This window comes from Malaya genurostris, chromosome 2 (genome assembly GCF_030247185.1).
Source record: "Malaya genurostris strain Urasoe2022 chromosome 2, Malgen_1.1, whole genome shotgun sequence".
NCBI lineage: Eukaryota > Metazoa > Arthropoda > Insecta > Diptera > Culicidae > Malaya > Malaya genurostris.
Genome location: NC_080571.1, coordinates 286,905,774 through 286,924,816, shown reverse-complemented (window position 1 = coordinate 286,924,816; position 19,043 = coordinate 286,905,774). Strand labels below are relative to the sequence as shown.

The 19,043-nt window shown below is 42.3% G+C and overlaps 1 protein-coding gene across 1 annotated transcript in view; it reads left to right on the top strand.

Moving 5' to 3' along the window:
• The window catches only part of LOC131430436 (polycomb protein Sfmbt), a 31,724-nt gene that overhangs the window by 10,406 nt on the left and 2,275 nt on the right, over window positions 1-19,043 (top strand). The window contains exons 2-7 of the mRNA XM_058595436.1: window positions 2,453-2,610; window positions 3,019-3,793; window positions 9,674-10,196; window positions 10,270-11,126; window positions 11,185-11,627; window positions 11,690-11,996. Of these exons, the coding sequence (XP_058451419.1) occupies window positions 2,453-2,610; window positions 3,019-3,793; window positions 9,674-10,196; window positions 10,270-11,126; window positions 11,185-11,627; window positions 11,690-11,996 (3,063 nt within the window). The remainder of the gene's footprint in view (window positions 1-2,452; window positions 2,611-3,018; window positions 3,794-9,673; window positions 10,197-10,269; window positions 11,127-11,184; window positions 11,628-11,689; window positions 11,997-19,043) is intronic.

Here is a 19,043-nt window from a genome sequence, read left to right as displayed (position 1 = left end):
CCTTTTTCCACGTAATCACTTAGTTGCTAGAAATATGCAGTACTAGTCAAGAAGTATAATTTTTTCATAAAATACGATCAATTCACTTTATACTTCCCATGTTTGGGGCACTTGCTACACTCCTTCCTTGAAATAACCCTTTAATCTATTTTGATGTGGAGGTAGTATCTGTATTAATCAAGAAGTATCGTTTCTCGTCCAATGAATTTTACATTAAACTCCTCTTTTGTTAGTGAACTTGCAACAGCTCTCTGCCCTCTGAGTAGTGTAAAAAATATCTGTGCTCGTCAAAAAAAGAGTGGGGGGGGGGGGGAATGAAAATTGATTTTCCAGACTCTTTTCGCCTAGTCTATATCCTCCGGCTTCCCTCTTCTGTCGTCAAATAAGATAAATTTAAAAATAAACCTCTTTTTAGAGGTACTTGCTACAAACTCCAACCTTTCATTCATACAATTTATCCTTGGCATGTTTGAGTTTAATCCCCTGTTAAAGACCCTAGCTAGGCCTCCTTCCCCATAAAAACACACACAACAGTCTACACAGGAATTAAAAATTTGCTAAATCAGTGTGATGCTGTCTGTGAGCAGAAGTGAGATACTCGTTAATTGTCCCAATTAGTCGAAATAAGTAAGATATTTTTTTGGAATCGAAATAACATATGATCTGAGATTGCTTATTGTCATATTCCTAATTCACGTTTCCAGCAAGCCTTTGCTGTAAAAGACTTCACTCTAAAGCGCTCGCTCTCCTGAGCCTAGAAATTCGTATTTCAAAGTGATTACATACTCGAGTAGAGTGAGATCAAATAAATAACTCAATTTGTTATTATGATGTTCACATGCTACAGTTTCTGGATACGAGAAAGACAAAGAGCACATTTTCATACCTATCAAATAGCCGCAACTTCCATTCATAATGGTTGCGGAACGGATGCGACGAAACGAGTGTGCGTCGGCTAAAACTACCTGTATACAGCTTTGTGAATCAACACTGCTTGTCATATGATCGAAAATTCTCCATCTACTCACAGCTTAACGTCACAGTCCATAGCATTCGCAGAGAGTTCGGAATCCAAATCACCTAGGTTCGAAACCCAAGCCTCTCTCTGTGGGAGGTGTTGGTGCTTTTGACGCTTTTTTTATTGTTGCAAGTAATATCGCCTAAAGGTATACTATCCCGGGTCTTTTGCCCAATCTATTTTTAGCTTATGCTCGCGACTTGTTTGTTTTCAGTAATGTCTTTTTAAAGCAAATCAATAACTGATTATGCATTCCAGTTTTGTTTTCGTTGTTTGATAATAACTTCAAATTGAAAACTAGTTTTGCTATCAACAAGAAAAATTCTATATCTTATTTAGATTTCAGTTTGCTTTCGCTGTTAGCAAAAATAGTTTTCTTTTTGCTATCATTGGGATATTTTTTTGCTTTCGATTTTTATGTTTTGCCACTTAAAACGACCAAAACAACAGCAAATTGAGTAATCGATAAATGCGAACATCGCAACATCAAAATGAGTTTTCTATTTGATCTCACACTCTGCTCGGGAAGAAATATGTTCCTGTGGTTTGAAGTCAAGAAGAGATTGCTGCCTTTATATAAGAAGCATAGTACACCTCTACTGTTTTGGCCGGATTTAGCGTCGGCTCACTGTGCCAAAACCACTCTCAATTGGCTTGCGGAAAACGGTATAAATTCCGTTGAGAAATATATCAATCCACCAAATTGCCCTCAACTTCGACTCATCGAACGTTCGTTACTGGGCAATCGTGAAGAGGGTCTTCAAGAAGACTGGTAAGGCAGCTGGGGACATGCAGAAGTTTAAAAAAATTTGGGCTCAAGCGTCCAAAAAATGCGTTGCAACACTAGTCCGGAACTTGATGAAGAGTAAGTTGACGTATGTTATAGTCCTGATCTACCATTGATCAAGTTCGTAGATCAAATGGCTGGCACTTCCGGCTCCGGCGATATATGGTATAAGAGACATAAGCGACGAACGCGTTATTTTTTTACTTTTCAATTTTTTCAGAGATGGCAGAACTGATTTTAACAAGCCTAGTCTCGTTTGAAGGCTTCCATTGAACTGTGGATGAAGTACGACAACCAAATGGTTGTCACTTCTGGTTTTGAAGATAAAATAGATTAAGTGACGTAACCGCACGTTTTACATAGGCTGAATTTTCTCGCTGGGTTCAACGAATTTTGATAAACTTATTTGTCAATCAAATTTGGAAGGGTTATGGCGAATATTTCCGCTTCTAGAGATGTAACGTTATATGTGACGTAACCGACAAATCCCAGTGTTTTTCATTGCAGCAAAATTTCTCGGAGATGGAAGACCAAACTGAAAATATATGTCCGAAGTAAATTCTGAATGTTTTAAACATACCTTCACAACTTCAAAATAGCTTGAAACCAAATTGATTCGTGTTTTCCTTTGTATTTTTGTTTTCTAGTTTTCAACCAAGTAATACCTAGTATGAATCCACAAGAACTGAGTACTATGGTTTGGATGGGACAGTTCGCCTCGCCACTGGATGAAAACCTAACGAATCTGTACGGTCAACCGGTGCCAGCTGTAATGGACGACATCACGCAGCAAGCTTCATCGATGGTACGTATCCAGATCCAGATGGTGAGGGAAACGATCCGAAGTGTATAGCGAAAGAGGTGTTCGAAATTCCGTACTACCGTACTTTGGTAGTGTCTCATAACTCAAAGGGGACCTTTCAACTATTTAGATCAAAATGTCGCTTCTCGAATAGTTTCTTCCTTCGACGACGGAATTCCCCGTTCCAACCTCAACCTTCATTCATTTGTTCCCTTACGTTCAGTAGCAGTTTTGTTTAGTTAGTTTAGTCTAATTTGATTTTTGTTTTTTTTTCTCTTTTTTCATTTTTGATTTTTTATTGGCAAATTACCGTCCGGAAAACTGTCGTCTTTCCACAAAAATAAAACACACACAAACACACACTCACACACCCTTGAACCATCGCATCGATTGGCGCATTGCTAAACCAAGGACATGAACCCAGCCATCGGGTCGCTAATCGGTGATTATAGTGGCCATGTGACGGCGATTCCAACACCGACAGGTGGATTGGCTGCTATTCCAAGCTCCGAACTGGCCATCACAAATCCGGAACTGTTCAATCTCCAGCAGCAACAGTTGCAACTGCAGCAACAGCTCAGTCTTGGGAACTACAGTTTCCTCGAGCAAAGTGGCCTTGCAGGGCAGCTGACCGGACCGGGCGTGGGTCCTGGTGGTATTGGAATTGAACCGGACGATGCGGATGATCCGGTCGGTGCCACCCGCATGGTTGATGATGACGACGATGACGAAGGCCTGAATGACGAGGAGCATGCCATGCAAACCTACGAACAATATCAACGAATGGTGGAAAGCAACAGTGAGTTCCTGTCCGTTACCGGACAGGAAAGTTTACTGACCTACAAGCTGATGAACGAAGCGCAACTGCTGCAACCGCAGGGTAATTTTCTCGATTTCGATGGGTGTGCAAACGACGACGATTCGTCCAGTCCGCCCATGCACGACGGTGTCAAAGTTTCCGGATATGCTCACCAGATAGCGGCGGCCGCAGCGGCAGCAGCAGCAGCAGCAGCATCGGCCGGTGGTTCTGCTGGGCACACCGGCGGTGAATCGAGCGGCGCAGCGATACGCTTCCCGAACAAGAAAATCAAACCGGTCAAGCGGCCCGGGTTAGTGCTGAAAACGCCGATTGCCTACAAGGGAGATATCGATCCGTCAGTGATTCCGATTCAGCGCGATGGAATGGGTAGGTTGCGTTATTTTTGTTTCTGTTTTTATGTTTATTTCGAAATTTCGGGAGGGCGAGCGGGAATGTTTTAGTAGCGATTGATGACACTTTACAACACTTCAAGGGACGAGTACGAATTGCTCAAGCTGTGTTAAACCATTCCTTAGAACTTGTTTCCCAGATATATCGATTCCGCACCTGGCTAACGGATAGTTTCTGGCTAGTTTTTATAATTCATAGTCTATCGATAGTTATGAGAAATAATTGGCCGCAGATACCCTTTACCTAATTTCTTTCATTTTAGACAACATATTCATCCTATAATCTAGTTCTAAGATCATGTTTTATAATCCAACATAACTCCAAAACGCCTAAAAAAAAGTTTGCATCGATATTTCTTGCTTATCAGGTTGTCATAAGAGTATTCTTAAGGGAGGAGCGATATCACTTGCAGAGGACAATATGAGTACTTCATGGGAGAGGGAGTGTAGCAGTGTCCCAAATATGAGGGTTAAGTGATGCTCATAAGAATAAGAAAAAAAACTCAGTGATGGTCATTATAATTTTCGCAAGAAGGAGGGGGAGTAAATATCCTTAACTTAACCTACAAAAGATTGTGGTGACGCTCTTAATGATTACACAGTAAAACGCATTCGAGCACCCCTTGCCGTTTTGCAATGAATAAGAAGAAGAACTGGAATTGCGCAGTTATAAATGAAAACACGAATAAACAAGTTAGAGAGAGTACGCCGCGCTCGTCTTTTATTTCTCGTCTCGCGGAACTTTTCCACATTGGTGACCCCGACGTGATTCATTCCATTCGATAACGTAATCGTCGCGACATAATAAAAATGCTCGAGGACAATAACGGAAACAATTCTCAACAAATAGCGGCACTCGCCGCCGGAGTCACGGTAAAGCTACCGGATTTCTGGAGACACGATCCGGCGATGTGGTTCGCCCAAGCGGAAGCACAGTTCGCCCTCGCTAATGTTGTCCGCGATCATACCAAGTTTTACCACATCATCGCGAAAATCGATGAAACCGTTCTTGGAGCCTGCGAATTAGGTGATATGCGACCGATACATCTCTTAGCAAAAATGCAGGAACTGGCCGCCGGATTGAACGTCACAGACGATCTGCTAAAAATGTTTTTCCTGCAACGAATGCCTTCGCACGTAAAAGCAATTCTCGCCATCAGCGATGGAACGATGGGGAAGCTCGCTGAAATGGCAGACAAAATGTTAGAAAACACCGGTTCGTCACATATCGTTGCAACTAGTAGCTGTTCGGAAGTCTCACCGATAGCTGATCTACAAGGTCAGATCGCAACGCTGACCGCAGAAATTCACCGACTTAAGTTTCACAGGAAATTCGGTGGCCGAGCCACTAAATGCCGTGATCCTTGCAGATTCCATTAAAAAAACTAACGGCCATGCCGGAAAGCCGACGTATACTTCTTTATGATCGCACCTCTAAATCCAAATGTTTAATCGACACTGGCTCCGATGTTTCCATCATTCCAGCCACCAGTAAGGACAGAAAACACGGTGCGGCTTCATTTAATTTACATGCAGCCAACGATGTCCATGTTTACGATAAACGTTTTATTACAACGGACTTGGGTCTAAGACGACGATTCAACTGGCTTTTCTTGGTTGCGGATGTAGGCGTACCGATAATCGGCGCAGATTTTCTTGCTGTTTCGGGATTTTGGTAGACTTGGAAAACCGTCGTCTCATTGACGGCCTCACCAAGCTGACTTCCACTGGCGGATTAACCAACACACTGATTCACAGTGTTACAGTTGTCGCATCAGATCATCCTTTTCCCGAGCTACTTCCGGAATTCAGAGAAGTCACGCTACCAACATCAATCCAAACAACCGTTCAAAACGACGTCACCCACCATATTCAAACGAAAGGTCCACCGGTAGCAACCAAGTGTCGGCGAATGGCACCTGATAAGGTGGATGCGGCTAAATCAGAGTTTCAGGTCATGATGAATCTGGGTATTTGTCGGCCCTCCAGCAGCTTTGCGTTCCGAAGAAAAATGGGAAATGGAGATTTGTAGGGGATTACCGGGCCTTATATAAAATCACCGCACCAGACCGTTACTCCGTCCCTCACATCCACGATTTGTTAAACGATTTTCAGGGAAAATGCGTATTCACTATCATCGATATCGAGCGAGCATATCATCAAATTCCGGTGGAGGAGGAAGACGTACCCAAAACCGCCGTCATAACACCCTTCGGATTGTACGAATTCACTCGTATGCAGTTCGGGCTCTGCAATGCGAGCCAGACGTTTCAGCGATTCATGCATAAGATGTTCGGTGACATGAATTTCGTGATAGTGTTCGTAGATGACATCTGTATAGCATCACGCTCATTGGAGGAACACTACATGCATGTACGAACGGTATTTGAAAGATTAAAACCCTTCGGTCTGGTTATAAATGTGGAAAAATGTAAGTTTGCCGAAAAATGCGTTGACTTCCTTGGTTATGCGATAAGTGCGGAAGGAATTTCACCACTGGCAGAACGCGTAAAAGCGGTCACTCAGTTTGCAACACCTTCCACCGTATAAGAACTACGCAGATTTCTCGCACTCATTAATTGCTACAAGAGATTCATTCCGCGTGCCACGGATGTACAGCTAGAGTTGCGCCAGTTAATTACTGATAATAAAAAGAACGACAACCGGAAGCTGAAAAAGCTTTTAATAAGTGCAAGCAAGCTCTAGCAGATGCGACCATCCTACACTACCCGGACACATCGAAGCAAATGAGCTTGATGGTAGATGCATCCAATTCGGCAGCAGGAGCAGTACTTCAACAGTTCGACAAAAACAAGTGGATTCCGCTCGGTTTCTATTCGGAAAAGTTTTCACCAGCACAGATGAAGTGCTCAACGTTCGGGCGAGAACTAACCGCGATGAAGCAGGCAGTACAGTACTTTCGCCACATGTTGGAAGCTCGAAAATTCGTCATCTATACCGACCACAAATCGCTAACCCACGCTCTGTCGTCCAGCCCGAACAGTCGTCTCCCGCACGAAGATCGATATTTGCGATTCATATCGCAGTTTACTAGTGACATTCGTCACATCAGTGGACAATCAAATACCGTAGAAGACGTTCTTTCTCGAACAGAGGCTATCTCTACACCGATGCCGATTGACTACGAAGGAATAGCACATTCTTCGACAGCGTTAAAGTTGATGCCACGCAAAACACCGTTAGCTTCACGATCTTTGTACTGCGATACGTCGTACAGCAAAGTAAGACCATACGTACAGACCTCAGTACAGACAATCAGTACTGCAGTACGTTCATGGAATAGCTCATACCGGACTGCGAACTACTAGGCGACTAGTAACAGATCGTTTTGTGTGGAAAAATATGCATAAGGACATAAAGTTTTACGTCCTAACGTGCATACATTGTCAACGTTCAAAAGTTCAACGCCACACTAAAGCTCCCTTGACAAATTTCCCCTTACCAAATAGTCGCTTTCGGCACGTTCATGTAGACATCGTTGGCCCGCTTCCACCATCCAATGGTCATCGTTATTTGCTGACGATGGTTGACCGTTTCTCTCGTTGGCCTGAGGTGGCTTGTATGCATGGCATGTTGGCCGAAACCGTTGCACGCGCTTTGTGTTCGATGTGGATATCACGATTCGGCGTACCCGAGACCATCACTACCGACCAAGGTAGGCAATTCGAGTCCGAACTCTTCAGAGAATTAGCAAAAACAATGGGCGCACAGCATATTCGCACAACAGCGAATAGTTGAACGATTTCACCGTACCCTTAAAGCTGCAATTATGGCCGTCGATGCTAAGCATTGGAACGACCAACTTCCTATGATAATGTTAGGATTGCGCGCAGCCTTTCGAACGGATTTCGGCTGCTCAGTATCAGAACTCGTCTATGGACAAGCATTGCGGCTACCCGGCGATTACTTCGAGGCGGCAAGCCAACAGACTAACAGGAGTGAGTTTGCGGAAAAATTGCGAAATACAATGAGTAAGCTGAAACCAAACCACCACGCTAAACCAACCATCTTTATGAGCCCTGAACTTTTAACGTGTACCCACGTTTTCGCAAGAATCGATGCAGTTAAGAAACCCTTGGTTCAACCGTATGAGGGACCCTTCAAGGTGATTCTATGACATGCAAAGTATATGGATGTTTTCATCAACTCCAAAGTTCAGCGAATCTCGATCGACCGAATCAAACCAGCGTTCATCTGCGACGAAGAAATTCCAAAACCAGCTCCGAAGACCAAAGTTACACAATCAGAACACAGGGTCAGGTTCCTGGTGTAATTGGGGGGGATTCTGTGGTGACTCTCTTAATGATTACACAGTAAAACGCATTCGAGCACCCCTTGCCGTTTTGCAATGAATAAGAAGAAGAACTGGAATTGCGCAGTTATAAATGAGAACACGAATAAACAAGTTAGAGAGAGTACGCCGCGCTCGTCTTTTATTTTTCGTCTCGCGGAACTTTCCCACAGAACCATAAACTGCATCATCTACTGGAAGGACCAATCCTCATCCAAATTGCATAAGAACAAGAAGAATGCCAGTTGCAGTTGACATGCAGACGCTTAAGCTACAACTACAACTCAACAAGTGGAAGCAATCCATGGCAAAACTATACATTTCAATCAACGATTTGGCACGACTAACATCGACTCCAATACTTCGACTGGTAACATCAATGATAAGACGACACTAAAACTCAACAAAATGTCTTTCGACAATAACAATAGCAACGTCGAAGGGACAGATGAAGATAGAGTCTGTGAACCAACTGGCCCTCAATTTGTATATAAAGAAAAAGGCACTCGTTTTCCTTATATAAAATAGGTAACGATGAGACACAGTAAAAATGGGCCTTTTAATCCGGGTCAAAATCTTATAAAAAAGAAAAGTTTTTCAGTGCTGTGTCATCAGTGCGGTAAAACTTCATTTCAATCGAATATTATTAGATGAAAATGAAATTTATGGCCATTGACTGTCAGCATATCCCTTCTCATTTATTTTACTTTTGTTGCTTAAGCTCCCAGAATTCATCGTCAAATGAATAACCGTACCTAGTCACTTTAAGTTTTGCTTGCTCAATTTATAGTGCCAAGCAATCTACCTGTTTCATTGTCTTCGCTGTGAGTAGTGAGCAAGTGCGAATGAATAGGCATAAACAGCAACTCGATAACCAAAACTCTCTCCGACCATAATGATGAATAGAGGGTCGCGGTTCTCATTTGAGTTTTCAATTATAAGCAGAAAGTTAAAATCGATAATTTCGACTGTTTGAAATTTATTAAGATGTGTGTCGAAATATTAAAAATGAAAACTGAAAGAGGGAACAATTAATTCATTTTTTTTTTTTTGTAATTGATATTTCAGTTATCATGACTGGTTTACCTTTCATCCATTATCTTGAACCAATTCGAATATTTACATAAACCTCACATGAAGGTCACTCTCTCATTCAATTGTAAGAGATATTTTGTTACTTCAAGGGATAAACTGACGGTATTTAAACTGAGCTTTGGTATAAAAAGTAACGAATGATGGACGGAATGGTGCTCATTAGAATGTGAAGCTTACTGCAGTAGAGTAATCGTCAGTATGCGCACACATTCGATTTCAATTGAATTGAATGAAGTTTTACAGCACTGGTTGTCATATACTATAGTGTGACTGAAAATGTCCATCTTTCTAATTGATAATAGTTTGTAATGGTAAAATCGCAGTGCAGTGTCTCACAGACAAATTTACATTACTGCATCTCTGATCGAACGGATCAAACCCACCCGAAATACACTCCGCCGTCGACCGAACCAATCCCGCTCAAATTTTCCTTCCACCTTCTACTCACAGCAATTTGCGAAAAGTGCGGTGCAATCGGTGTGAAGCACTCGTTCTACACCAAGCAACGTCGGTTCTGTAGTATGACCTGCGCCCGTTCCTTCGACGCGCTACGTTTATACAACAGTACCAATAATAATAACAACAACAGCAGCAGCGGCAGCAGCAACAGTAGTCACAACAGCAGTAACAATTCCGGTCATATCAACTCCTCGGTCTCCGGTGGTTTGATCAGTAGCAAATCCATAGTCACCTTGGAGGATAGCATCCCATCGTTGGCCGCACCGTCAGCTCTGCCCCCGGAACAGTTGATAGACGATTCGGCCGACGAATCCGAATCGGCTAACACGGCACAAATAGCCGGCGGCACGGATATCGACAGTAAGCATCTACTGCACCAACAGCAACAAATACAACTACAGCAACAGCTGGCCTTACAGCAGCAGGTGCAGCAACTTCAGCATCAGCAACAACAACAACAGCAACAGCAGCAAGTACAAAATATCAGCTATAGATTCAAAATGTCTCAGATTGGGTGAGTGCGCCACTCTTGGGTTGTTTATGTTTCGCAAAGGTTTTGATTTCTCTTTTTTAATTTTTCATATCAGTAGCGACAATAGCAACCACGGTGTAAATAGCGACAAAACAATCAGTCACGAAATCGTTCCTCAGGATGAAATCCCGCAGCTCCCGAGAGGAGCCCGGTTGCCTTCACCGTGCCCGCAGGACGAACGCATTATTAGCATCCGAAGAAAACCTTCGGAATTTATCAACTCTTTTGATTGGACATCGTCTCTGGCGGATCCGACATTTTTTGCCGCCCCGGTTACCTGCTTCCGGCATGCGCCGGGCTACGAAATGTGGCCCAATGTGGTGATCGGGATGAAGGTCGAGGTGGAAAACACCGACTGCGATATGCAGCAGGCCTTGATCGGCGGGACGCCACACTCGTTCTGGGTGGCAACCGTGCTCCGAATCTGTGGCTACAAAGCACTTCTGCGTTACGAAGGATTCGACACGGATTCGTCGAAAGATTTCTGGGTTAATCTCTGCTCTTCCGAAGTCCATCCGGTCGGGTGGTGTGCTACCCGTGGCAAGCCTCTGATCCCACCGAAAAGCATAGCCAAACCGTACAAGGACTGGAAGGAATTTCTGGTGAAACGACTTTCCAATGCCAGGACACTACCGTCGACATTTTACAACAAAATCAGCGAAAGTTTCAAGTCCCGTTTCCGGGTAGCTCTCAATCTGGAAGTCGTCGACAAGAATCGCATCAGCCAGGTGAAGGTGGCTTCGATCAACAAAATCGTGGGGAAGCGGCTGTACGTCCGGTACTACGACAGTCCCCCGGATGACAACGGTTTCTGGTGTCATGAAGACTCTCCCCTAATTCACCCGGTCGGATGGGCAACGACGGTCGGTCACAATTTGGCCGCTCCGGAAGAGTACATGGATCGCATGAATGGTAAGTTTTGTGGTCGTTACTCCTTTCAACTGAAACTAAAATCAATGACTTTCCATAGCTGCTCGAGATCAGATCCTCGAGCCGAACGAAGACGACGCCACGATGGATCTATTCAAGACCAACTTCCACTTCGAGGAGTACTATTTGGAAGGTAAACAGACCGGTTTCGAGGAGGGTATGAAATTGGAAGCCGTCGATCCGCTCAATCTGTCCTCGATCTGTGTGGCGACGGTGATGTCGGTGTTGAAGTTTGGCTACATCATGATCCGTATCGATTCGTACGATCCGGATGCCAGTGGGGCGGACTGGTTCTGCTACCACGAGAAATCGCCATGCATTTTCCCCGTCGGTTTTTGTTCGACCAACCAGATCACGCTAACGCCTCCGAAGGGGTACGATTTGACTACGTTTACGTGGGAACAGTACCTGGTAGATACCGCCAGTAAACCGGCAACGGAGGATTTGTTCCATCGGGATATGCTCCGGCAGCAGAAGTTTAAGGTAGGTTTCAGAACCGTAGGTGACTCAAGCTATGACACGACTGACTGTTTGACTAATTTTAGGTGGGCATGAAACTGGAATCGGCCGATTTGATGGACCCAAGACTGATTTGTGTGGCGACCATTTCGCGGGTCGTCGGCCGCCTGCTGAAGGTCCACTTCGACGGTTGGGACGACGAGTACGACCAGTGGCTGGACAGCGAAAGTCCGGACATTTACCCGATCGGTTGGTGTGTGCTCGTCGGCCACAAACTCGAAGGGCCCCGAGTGCTGCCCAAGATTCCGCCGGTGCAGAAAATTTCCCCCAAAATCACCAAAAAGGGCAAACGAAAGAAAAAGATTATGAAGTTCGATATGAACACCGCTGAATGTAAGTATGTTGTTACTTTTTTTGGTTGTGTGGATGGGAGTGGGTTATTTTGCCGAAAGGGATGTTTCGTCGAAACAATAACTTCACCGAAAGGATTTTTAAACTGAAAATTCGGTACAGATCATAAATATTGCCTAACTTTTGAATATGATTGTACAGTGATCGAATGCTGGCTCTCCGTCAAAAATATTTCTTTTTTTTTAAATCACTATTGGAATATGAGTTAAAATTAAATTATTAAGATTTAAATTGGGTGTTCAGCCACAAGTGGTGACTTTTCAGCCATATTATATACATGATTTGGTTATTACCATGAGGACATCATTTACTTCCGCAATTCAGAGATTATTGTGAAGGGAAAATTCTAAACCTACTTGTATTGTGTAATGGGGAAAAGGAACTTATATACTAACTTACAAACAAATACAGAGTGCAAATCGATTCAATTCAAGATTGCATCGATTTTTGTCGGAATTTGCTTATAATATTATGTGACATTACATCTAATGGTTCTATATTTGTGAGTCTGTGTAACTCATTTGTACTAAACCAGGGAGGACGCTTCAAAATCATTTTCAGAATTTTATTCTGAATCCTTTGAAGCGTTTTCTTCCTGGTGGAACAACAACTTGACCAAATTGGTACTGCATAAAGCATGGCTGGTCTGAAAATTTGTTTATAAATTAACAATTTGTTTTTTAGACAGAGCTTAGAGTTTCTGTTTATAAGAGGATGTAAACATTTAATATATTTATTACACTTTGCCTGGATTCCTTCAATGTGATCCTTGAAAGTGAGTTTTTTGTCATACGTTAAACCTAAGTATTTAGCTTGATCAGACCATGTCAATTCCAAGCCATTAAATTTGAGAATGTGATTATTGTTTGGTTTAAGAAAAGAAGCTCTTGGCTTATGAGGAAAGATAATTAATTGCATTTTTGCTGCATTTGGTTTAATTTTCCATTTTGACAGATAATCACTGAAAATATTTAGTCTTCTTTGTAGGCGGCTGCAGATCACTCTTAGATTTCTACCTGTGACTAACAGACTTGTGTCGTCACAGAATAGCGATTTCTGACAACCAACGGGTAGATTTGGAAGATCAAAAGCGAAAAAAAAAATATTTCTTTGTTTTTATGTTTCCTAGATGCCGTCGTACTCCTGTTATTTGTGTTCAGTAAACGGACAAGCTGTGGTTACTCCTAATATAACAGAGTCAACTGACAGCAGCTATTGAGTCTTCTCAGAAATTCTTATCTTCTATGTTTGAATCGATTTGGTCTGAATTTAACGATCTGAAAAAAAAGAAAAAAAACGACCGGAAAATCAAAAACGAATCGCTCAAACAACAACTCAATGAACTTAAACAATCTCACTGCTCTCTCTTACCTACTGTACTTTAATGGTACACATTCCGTTTTCGAAATATGACCGAACGAATTGTAGCTTTCCAAGATACTCGATCGTTAGCCGCCGTTCACTAGTCGCTCTGTACTCCCGTTCCGCTACTCCACGACGACCTCTCTCAGGTTCTCTGCTGAGCATCACGTAGGCCATTCTCTCTTCCGGCATTTTTGCTACATGTCCAGCCCACTGTAGTCTGCCGTATTTTATAAGCCTTCCAATGTCGGCATCTTTGTATACTTGGTACAGCTCATGATTCATACGTCTGCGCTATTCTCTATTCTCTTCTCTGCCGCAGAGTATTGAGCGCAGGATTTTTCTCACAAAGACTCCGAGTACTCGAACATCTGTTTCCTTCAACGACCATGCTTCGTGGCCGTATAGGACAACAGGTAGTATCGACAACTTGTATAGAACAAGTATTGCGCGTGTTTGCAAGCTACGAGACTTCAGCTAGTTACGGAGCCTGTAGAAAGCCCTATTAGCAGCTGCAACACGCCTTTTTGCCTCGTCAACAACCTCGTATAGTACCCCATCAACATCCACCTCGAATCCTACACCGTTTGGGCTGCCTCGTTCTCTACCAACCACCATGTACTTCTTTCTTGAAGGGCACAAAAGACTCTTCCACAGTTCTACGATCCACATCAATAATATCAATGTCGTCCGCAAAACCAAGAAGCATGTAAGAGTTAGTGATGATGATTCCGTTTCTCTGCACGCCGGGTCTTCGTATCGCACCTTCGAGCGCTATATTGAACAACGAATTTGAGAGCGCGTCGCCCTGCTTCAATCCATCTAACGTCACGAAACATGATCTGCCACAATTCGTTACATTTCACTCGTAAGCTGCTTTGAAATCTACAAACAGATGATGAGTCCGCAAGTTGTACTCCCGAAACTTATCGAGAATTTAATCACTGCTCTCTCACGAATTGCAATTTTAAACCACGCTGTGTTTTCAGGAATACCGACTCTTCCAAATGCAAACGTACTAGTTCTTAGAACTTAACACAATAAGGAAAATGAGACTTGAGATTCAAGCCGACGCTATTCCAGATGCATCTGGAATGTATGTAAATAGTGATGAAATTGTTCATGGCAGTTCCTGTCAAAGTTGAAAGAGTCAGTAACAATGCTGAAAAAAAAAGAAATAGGAGTCATCTGTTGACTCTGAATGAAAGGCCATCGAATACTGTTGTTCGAGGTGAATTAAGGCCACTGTTCTTGAAAATGTTGCAGGAAATGCGTGAAGCACAGGAATAGTTGAACACATGCCCGTACCCAAGATTGCTTATGTACATAATTTTCATTTACATTTCTTAACATTTATTGTCATGCCATTTCAGTCGCACATGTCTAACACCTTCTAAATGTCCATTTATAAAGCCCAAAAATCCACTAGACTTGTGATAGATTTTAAGAAATGATCCGAGATAGCGAGATTCTTGGAAAACGCAAAAAAGCTTTTAAATTTGTAGGTCATATTAGTTGATGGCCATACAAACTGACTTCAGCTACACAGCTTTCGGTATCAGGTTCCGGAAGTAGCGGTCTAAAATTCCAAAACGAAACATGCATCGATTTCTCAAAGATGACTTGAGGTTTGGGTACAGAATCTTTATAAAATGTTCAAAACGACGAATGTTACAATGAGAGATTCTCTTTGTTTACTTTCTCTTTCGATTATTGCGAAATATTCCTGCTATTTTCGGTCATTTTTTTCAGTGCCGATTAAAAGATGATAGCTTTAGTTATTATTATCGGTAAATAATTGGAGAGAAGGATTGGTAAGAGTACCGTAATAATCGAAAGAGAAAGTAAACAAAGGGAATCTCTCATTGTTACATTCGTCGTTTTGAACATTTCATACAAAGATAATAATTCGAGTTTCCAAAAATGTTTTCCAAAAATATGTCCGAATATGATCCTTGTAGCTATCATAAGGTTTATTAAAAAAAATTATATCATCGCATTATTTTTCCAGATAATTGTAAAAGTTCACTAAAACACTCTTTTTTAAGAGCTATTTTTGATAAGACTCGGAAAATCCCCCGAATTTTTCAGTCATTTTTGCCCTGCAGATAGATAAAAGCTTTTCAAATGTCTGTATGTTTTTGGTTTTGGCAAATTTTTCAAAATTCCCATCGAAAATGTCCTAAAACCACCCGAGCGCACCCCAGGTACTTGGACGATGGGCTTAATCGTTCCATTGATGCACGCTAATACTCATATTTTTTTTCTTTTTTGAGGTAGTCCACCGAAAGTATACTATGACAATCCCAGATAACCGGCATCATGATCTTTCCGACCCATTGAGCTTCCCTTTCAGGTTTTCGTGCCGCTTCGAAGAATCACTTAAGTCTTTTGTCGGGTAATCATTTATTCTCTGGTGTATAATAATAGATCCAGCCAAACATGTACTCGAAGTGTACTTGCGTTCGTCTTTTTAGTAAGCTAGCGCACTTTCTCTTTTCAGTCATCCAGTACAATTTAGTGTCGCCTTATTATTTATGTTGCCCTAGATTTAACCTCAATTTTATTTAGATTTGACACTATTCGCATCGTGTCAAACATTTTTTTTTGTTTCTATTTCTGATTTCGGGAGGGGCCTCTCGCACCCCCCTTTCGTTTCTCCTAATTTTTTTGAATATTAGAAATATTCAGCAAAAAGCTAAATACTTTCGCTTTCTCATTGATTGATGTTGATACAAACTATAATTACTAGGCGAAAATTGTTTCAAAATTACTAAAAAAATTACACAGCAATATTGAAATATTAATTGTTTGATGCTCTTCAAGGAAATCAAAGCTTTTTTGTTCACGAATGGATTAAATATTGCCACAGCTAATATTGTAAAAATTAAAATTATTTCATATTCACACAAAAAATCGTATATTTCTAGAAATTTTATAATATTAGATATATTCAGGAATTAGCTAGCCATACTGAGCACACATCCCAGACTTCGTACCATTTTTTATCGATCGATTGAATTTGGTACCTGCTAAAATGAAATAACTGGGTATCTATCGCAAATTAAAAAAAAAAATTGAAATTATATTTGCTACCTAATCTCAAAAAAAACTCCATGTTATCGTAGAAGTTTTAGAATTTTCCAAGAATTCAGAGCTTAACGAAGACTGCAAACGAACATGTACTTTGGGTTCTAATCGATTGAATTCGGTACCAGCTAAGCTTTTTAGAATGTAATTATGTTTAGTTCACTAAAAATTTCACAAAATCTAATACGAGGATTGTTACTTATGTATTCAGCCTAAAAAAAGCCTACCCTAGACGATCAATACACTTTTGCATACACTTGAACATGTTTTCCACTCTTCTTGAAGTACCCCCAAAAAACATGATTGCTAAACGTTTCAACAGCTTTTTCAGAAGTATTGAATCGTTCTCCACACAGTTTATTCTTTACGGAAGGAAACAAATATAAATCGTTAGGTGCCAAGTCAGATCTATACGGCGGGTGGTCCATCAAATCGCATCTGAATGGCGAATTACAAGATACAGAGAACGGTACAGGAATCAATCTAGGTGCACGCTCAGCCGACGACAGATTCCCAGCCCCTGATCTGTCGCGGACAATGACCAGTTGCCAGGCGAGCTGCTCAAACATGAAGGAGAGGCACTGGCTAGAGCGCTGCACTGGATGATTTCTAGGATTTGGGAGGAGGAGATTCTACCGCAGGAATGGATGGATGGAGTGGTATGTCCCGTCTACAAAAAGGGTGATAAGCTAGACTGTTGCAATTACCGCGCAATCACATTGCTGAACGCCGCCTACAAAGTACTCTCCCAAATCCTTTGCTGTCGTCTATCACCAATAGCTAAGGAATTCGTAGGGCCGTATCAAGCGGGATTTACTGGAGCCCGCGTAACTACGGATCACATATTCGCGATAAGACAAGTACTCCAGAAGTGTCGTGAATACAACGTACCCACGCATCACCTATTCATTGACTTCAAAGCGGCATATGACACAATCGATCGAGAACAGCTATGGCAGGTAATGCACGAATACGGTTTCCCGGATAAACTGACGCGATTGGTCAAAGCAACGATGGATAGAGTGATGTGCTACGTCCGAGTATCTGGGACGCTCTCGAGTCCCTTCGAATCTCGGAGAGGGCTACGTCAAGGTGATGGACTTTCTTGTATCTTGTTCAATATTGCCCTGGAAGGTGTGATTCGAAGAGCGAGGATCGACACGAGTGGCACGATCTTCCGAAAGTCCGTACAACTTTTTGGCTTCGCTGACGATATTGATATTGTGACACGTATCCTTGAGAAGATGACGGAAACCTACATCGGATTGAAAGCTGAAGCTAGGCGTATCGGACTGGTCATAAATGCGTTGAAAACCAAATACATGAGAGGAAGAGGCTCTAGAGAAGGAACACTACGCCTCCCACCACGAATATTGATAGACGGTGACGATATCGAGGTGGTTGACGAGTTCGTGTATTTGGGCTCACTGGTGACCGCCGATAATGACACCAGCAGAGAAATTCATAGACGTATTTTGGCAGGCAATCGTGCATACTTTGGACTCAGAAAAACCATCCGATCGAGAAAAGTACTCCACCGCACGAAATTGACCATCTACAAAACGCTCATTAGACCGGTTGTTCTCTATGGCCACGAGACCTGGACTATGTTGGCAGAGGACCAACGCGCCCTCAGTGTTTTCGAAAGAAAGGTACTAAGGACCATCTATGGCGGAGTGCAGATGGAAGACGGAACGTGGAGACGGCGTATGAATCACGAATTGCAACAGCTGCTAGGAGAACCACCTATCGTACGGACAGCTATAATCGTACGTCTACGATGGGCTGAGCATGTCATAAGGATGTCGGACGACAGCCCAGTGAAAATGGTTCTTGAATCTAATCCGACTGGTACAAGAAGAAGAGGAGCCCAGTGAGCAAGGTGGATCGATCAAGTGGAGGGTGATCTCAGAAGCATCCGTGCCTTGAGTGACTGGCGACGAGCAGCCATGGACCGAGTTATGTGGAGACGTATGCTTGATACAGCAAAGGACAGGCCCAGGCCTATAGCTGTTAGGTAGGTAGGTAGGTAGATAGGTCCATCAATTCGACGTTTTAGGTGCTCAAATATTCGGTTGTTTGAGCCGATGAGTGAAAGCTTGCATTATCGTGATGAAGAATGATTTTGCGTCTTACGCTCGTCTTCCTCATTTCACGAAAAACTTCTGACGAACAACTGGTGGTATACCAATCAGTCTTCTTGGAATACCCATACAGCAGATTGCTGTTCACTTTCTGGCTCATATGAGTAAATCCATGTTTCGTCACCTGTGTAGATGTTATACACTAATTTTGAAGTACCACAATTGAATTTTTTCAGCATTTTTTTGCACCAATCAACACGAGTCATTTTGAGCGATTGTCAAATTATGTGGAATCCCACGCGAATAATTTTTTTTCCACGACTAAATGTTCATGCAAAATAACATATAAGCTTTTCACACTAAATGCCTGGACTTTTGATTACGTTTATTATAATAACTTTTATCATCTGTGAGTGATTGAAGTGACACAGTTAATTTATTTTGCAAAAAAAAAAATTACCGATGATCATAAAATATTCAAAATCGGGCTACC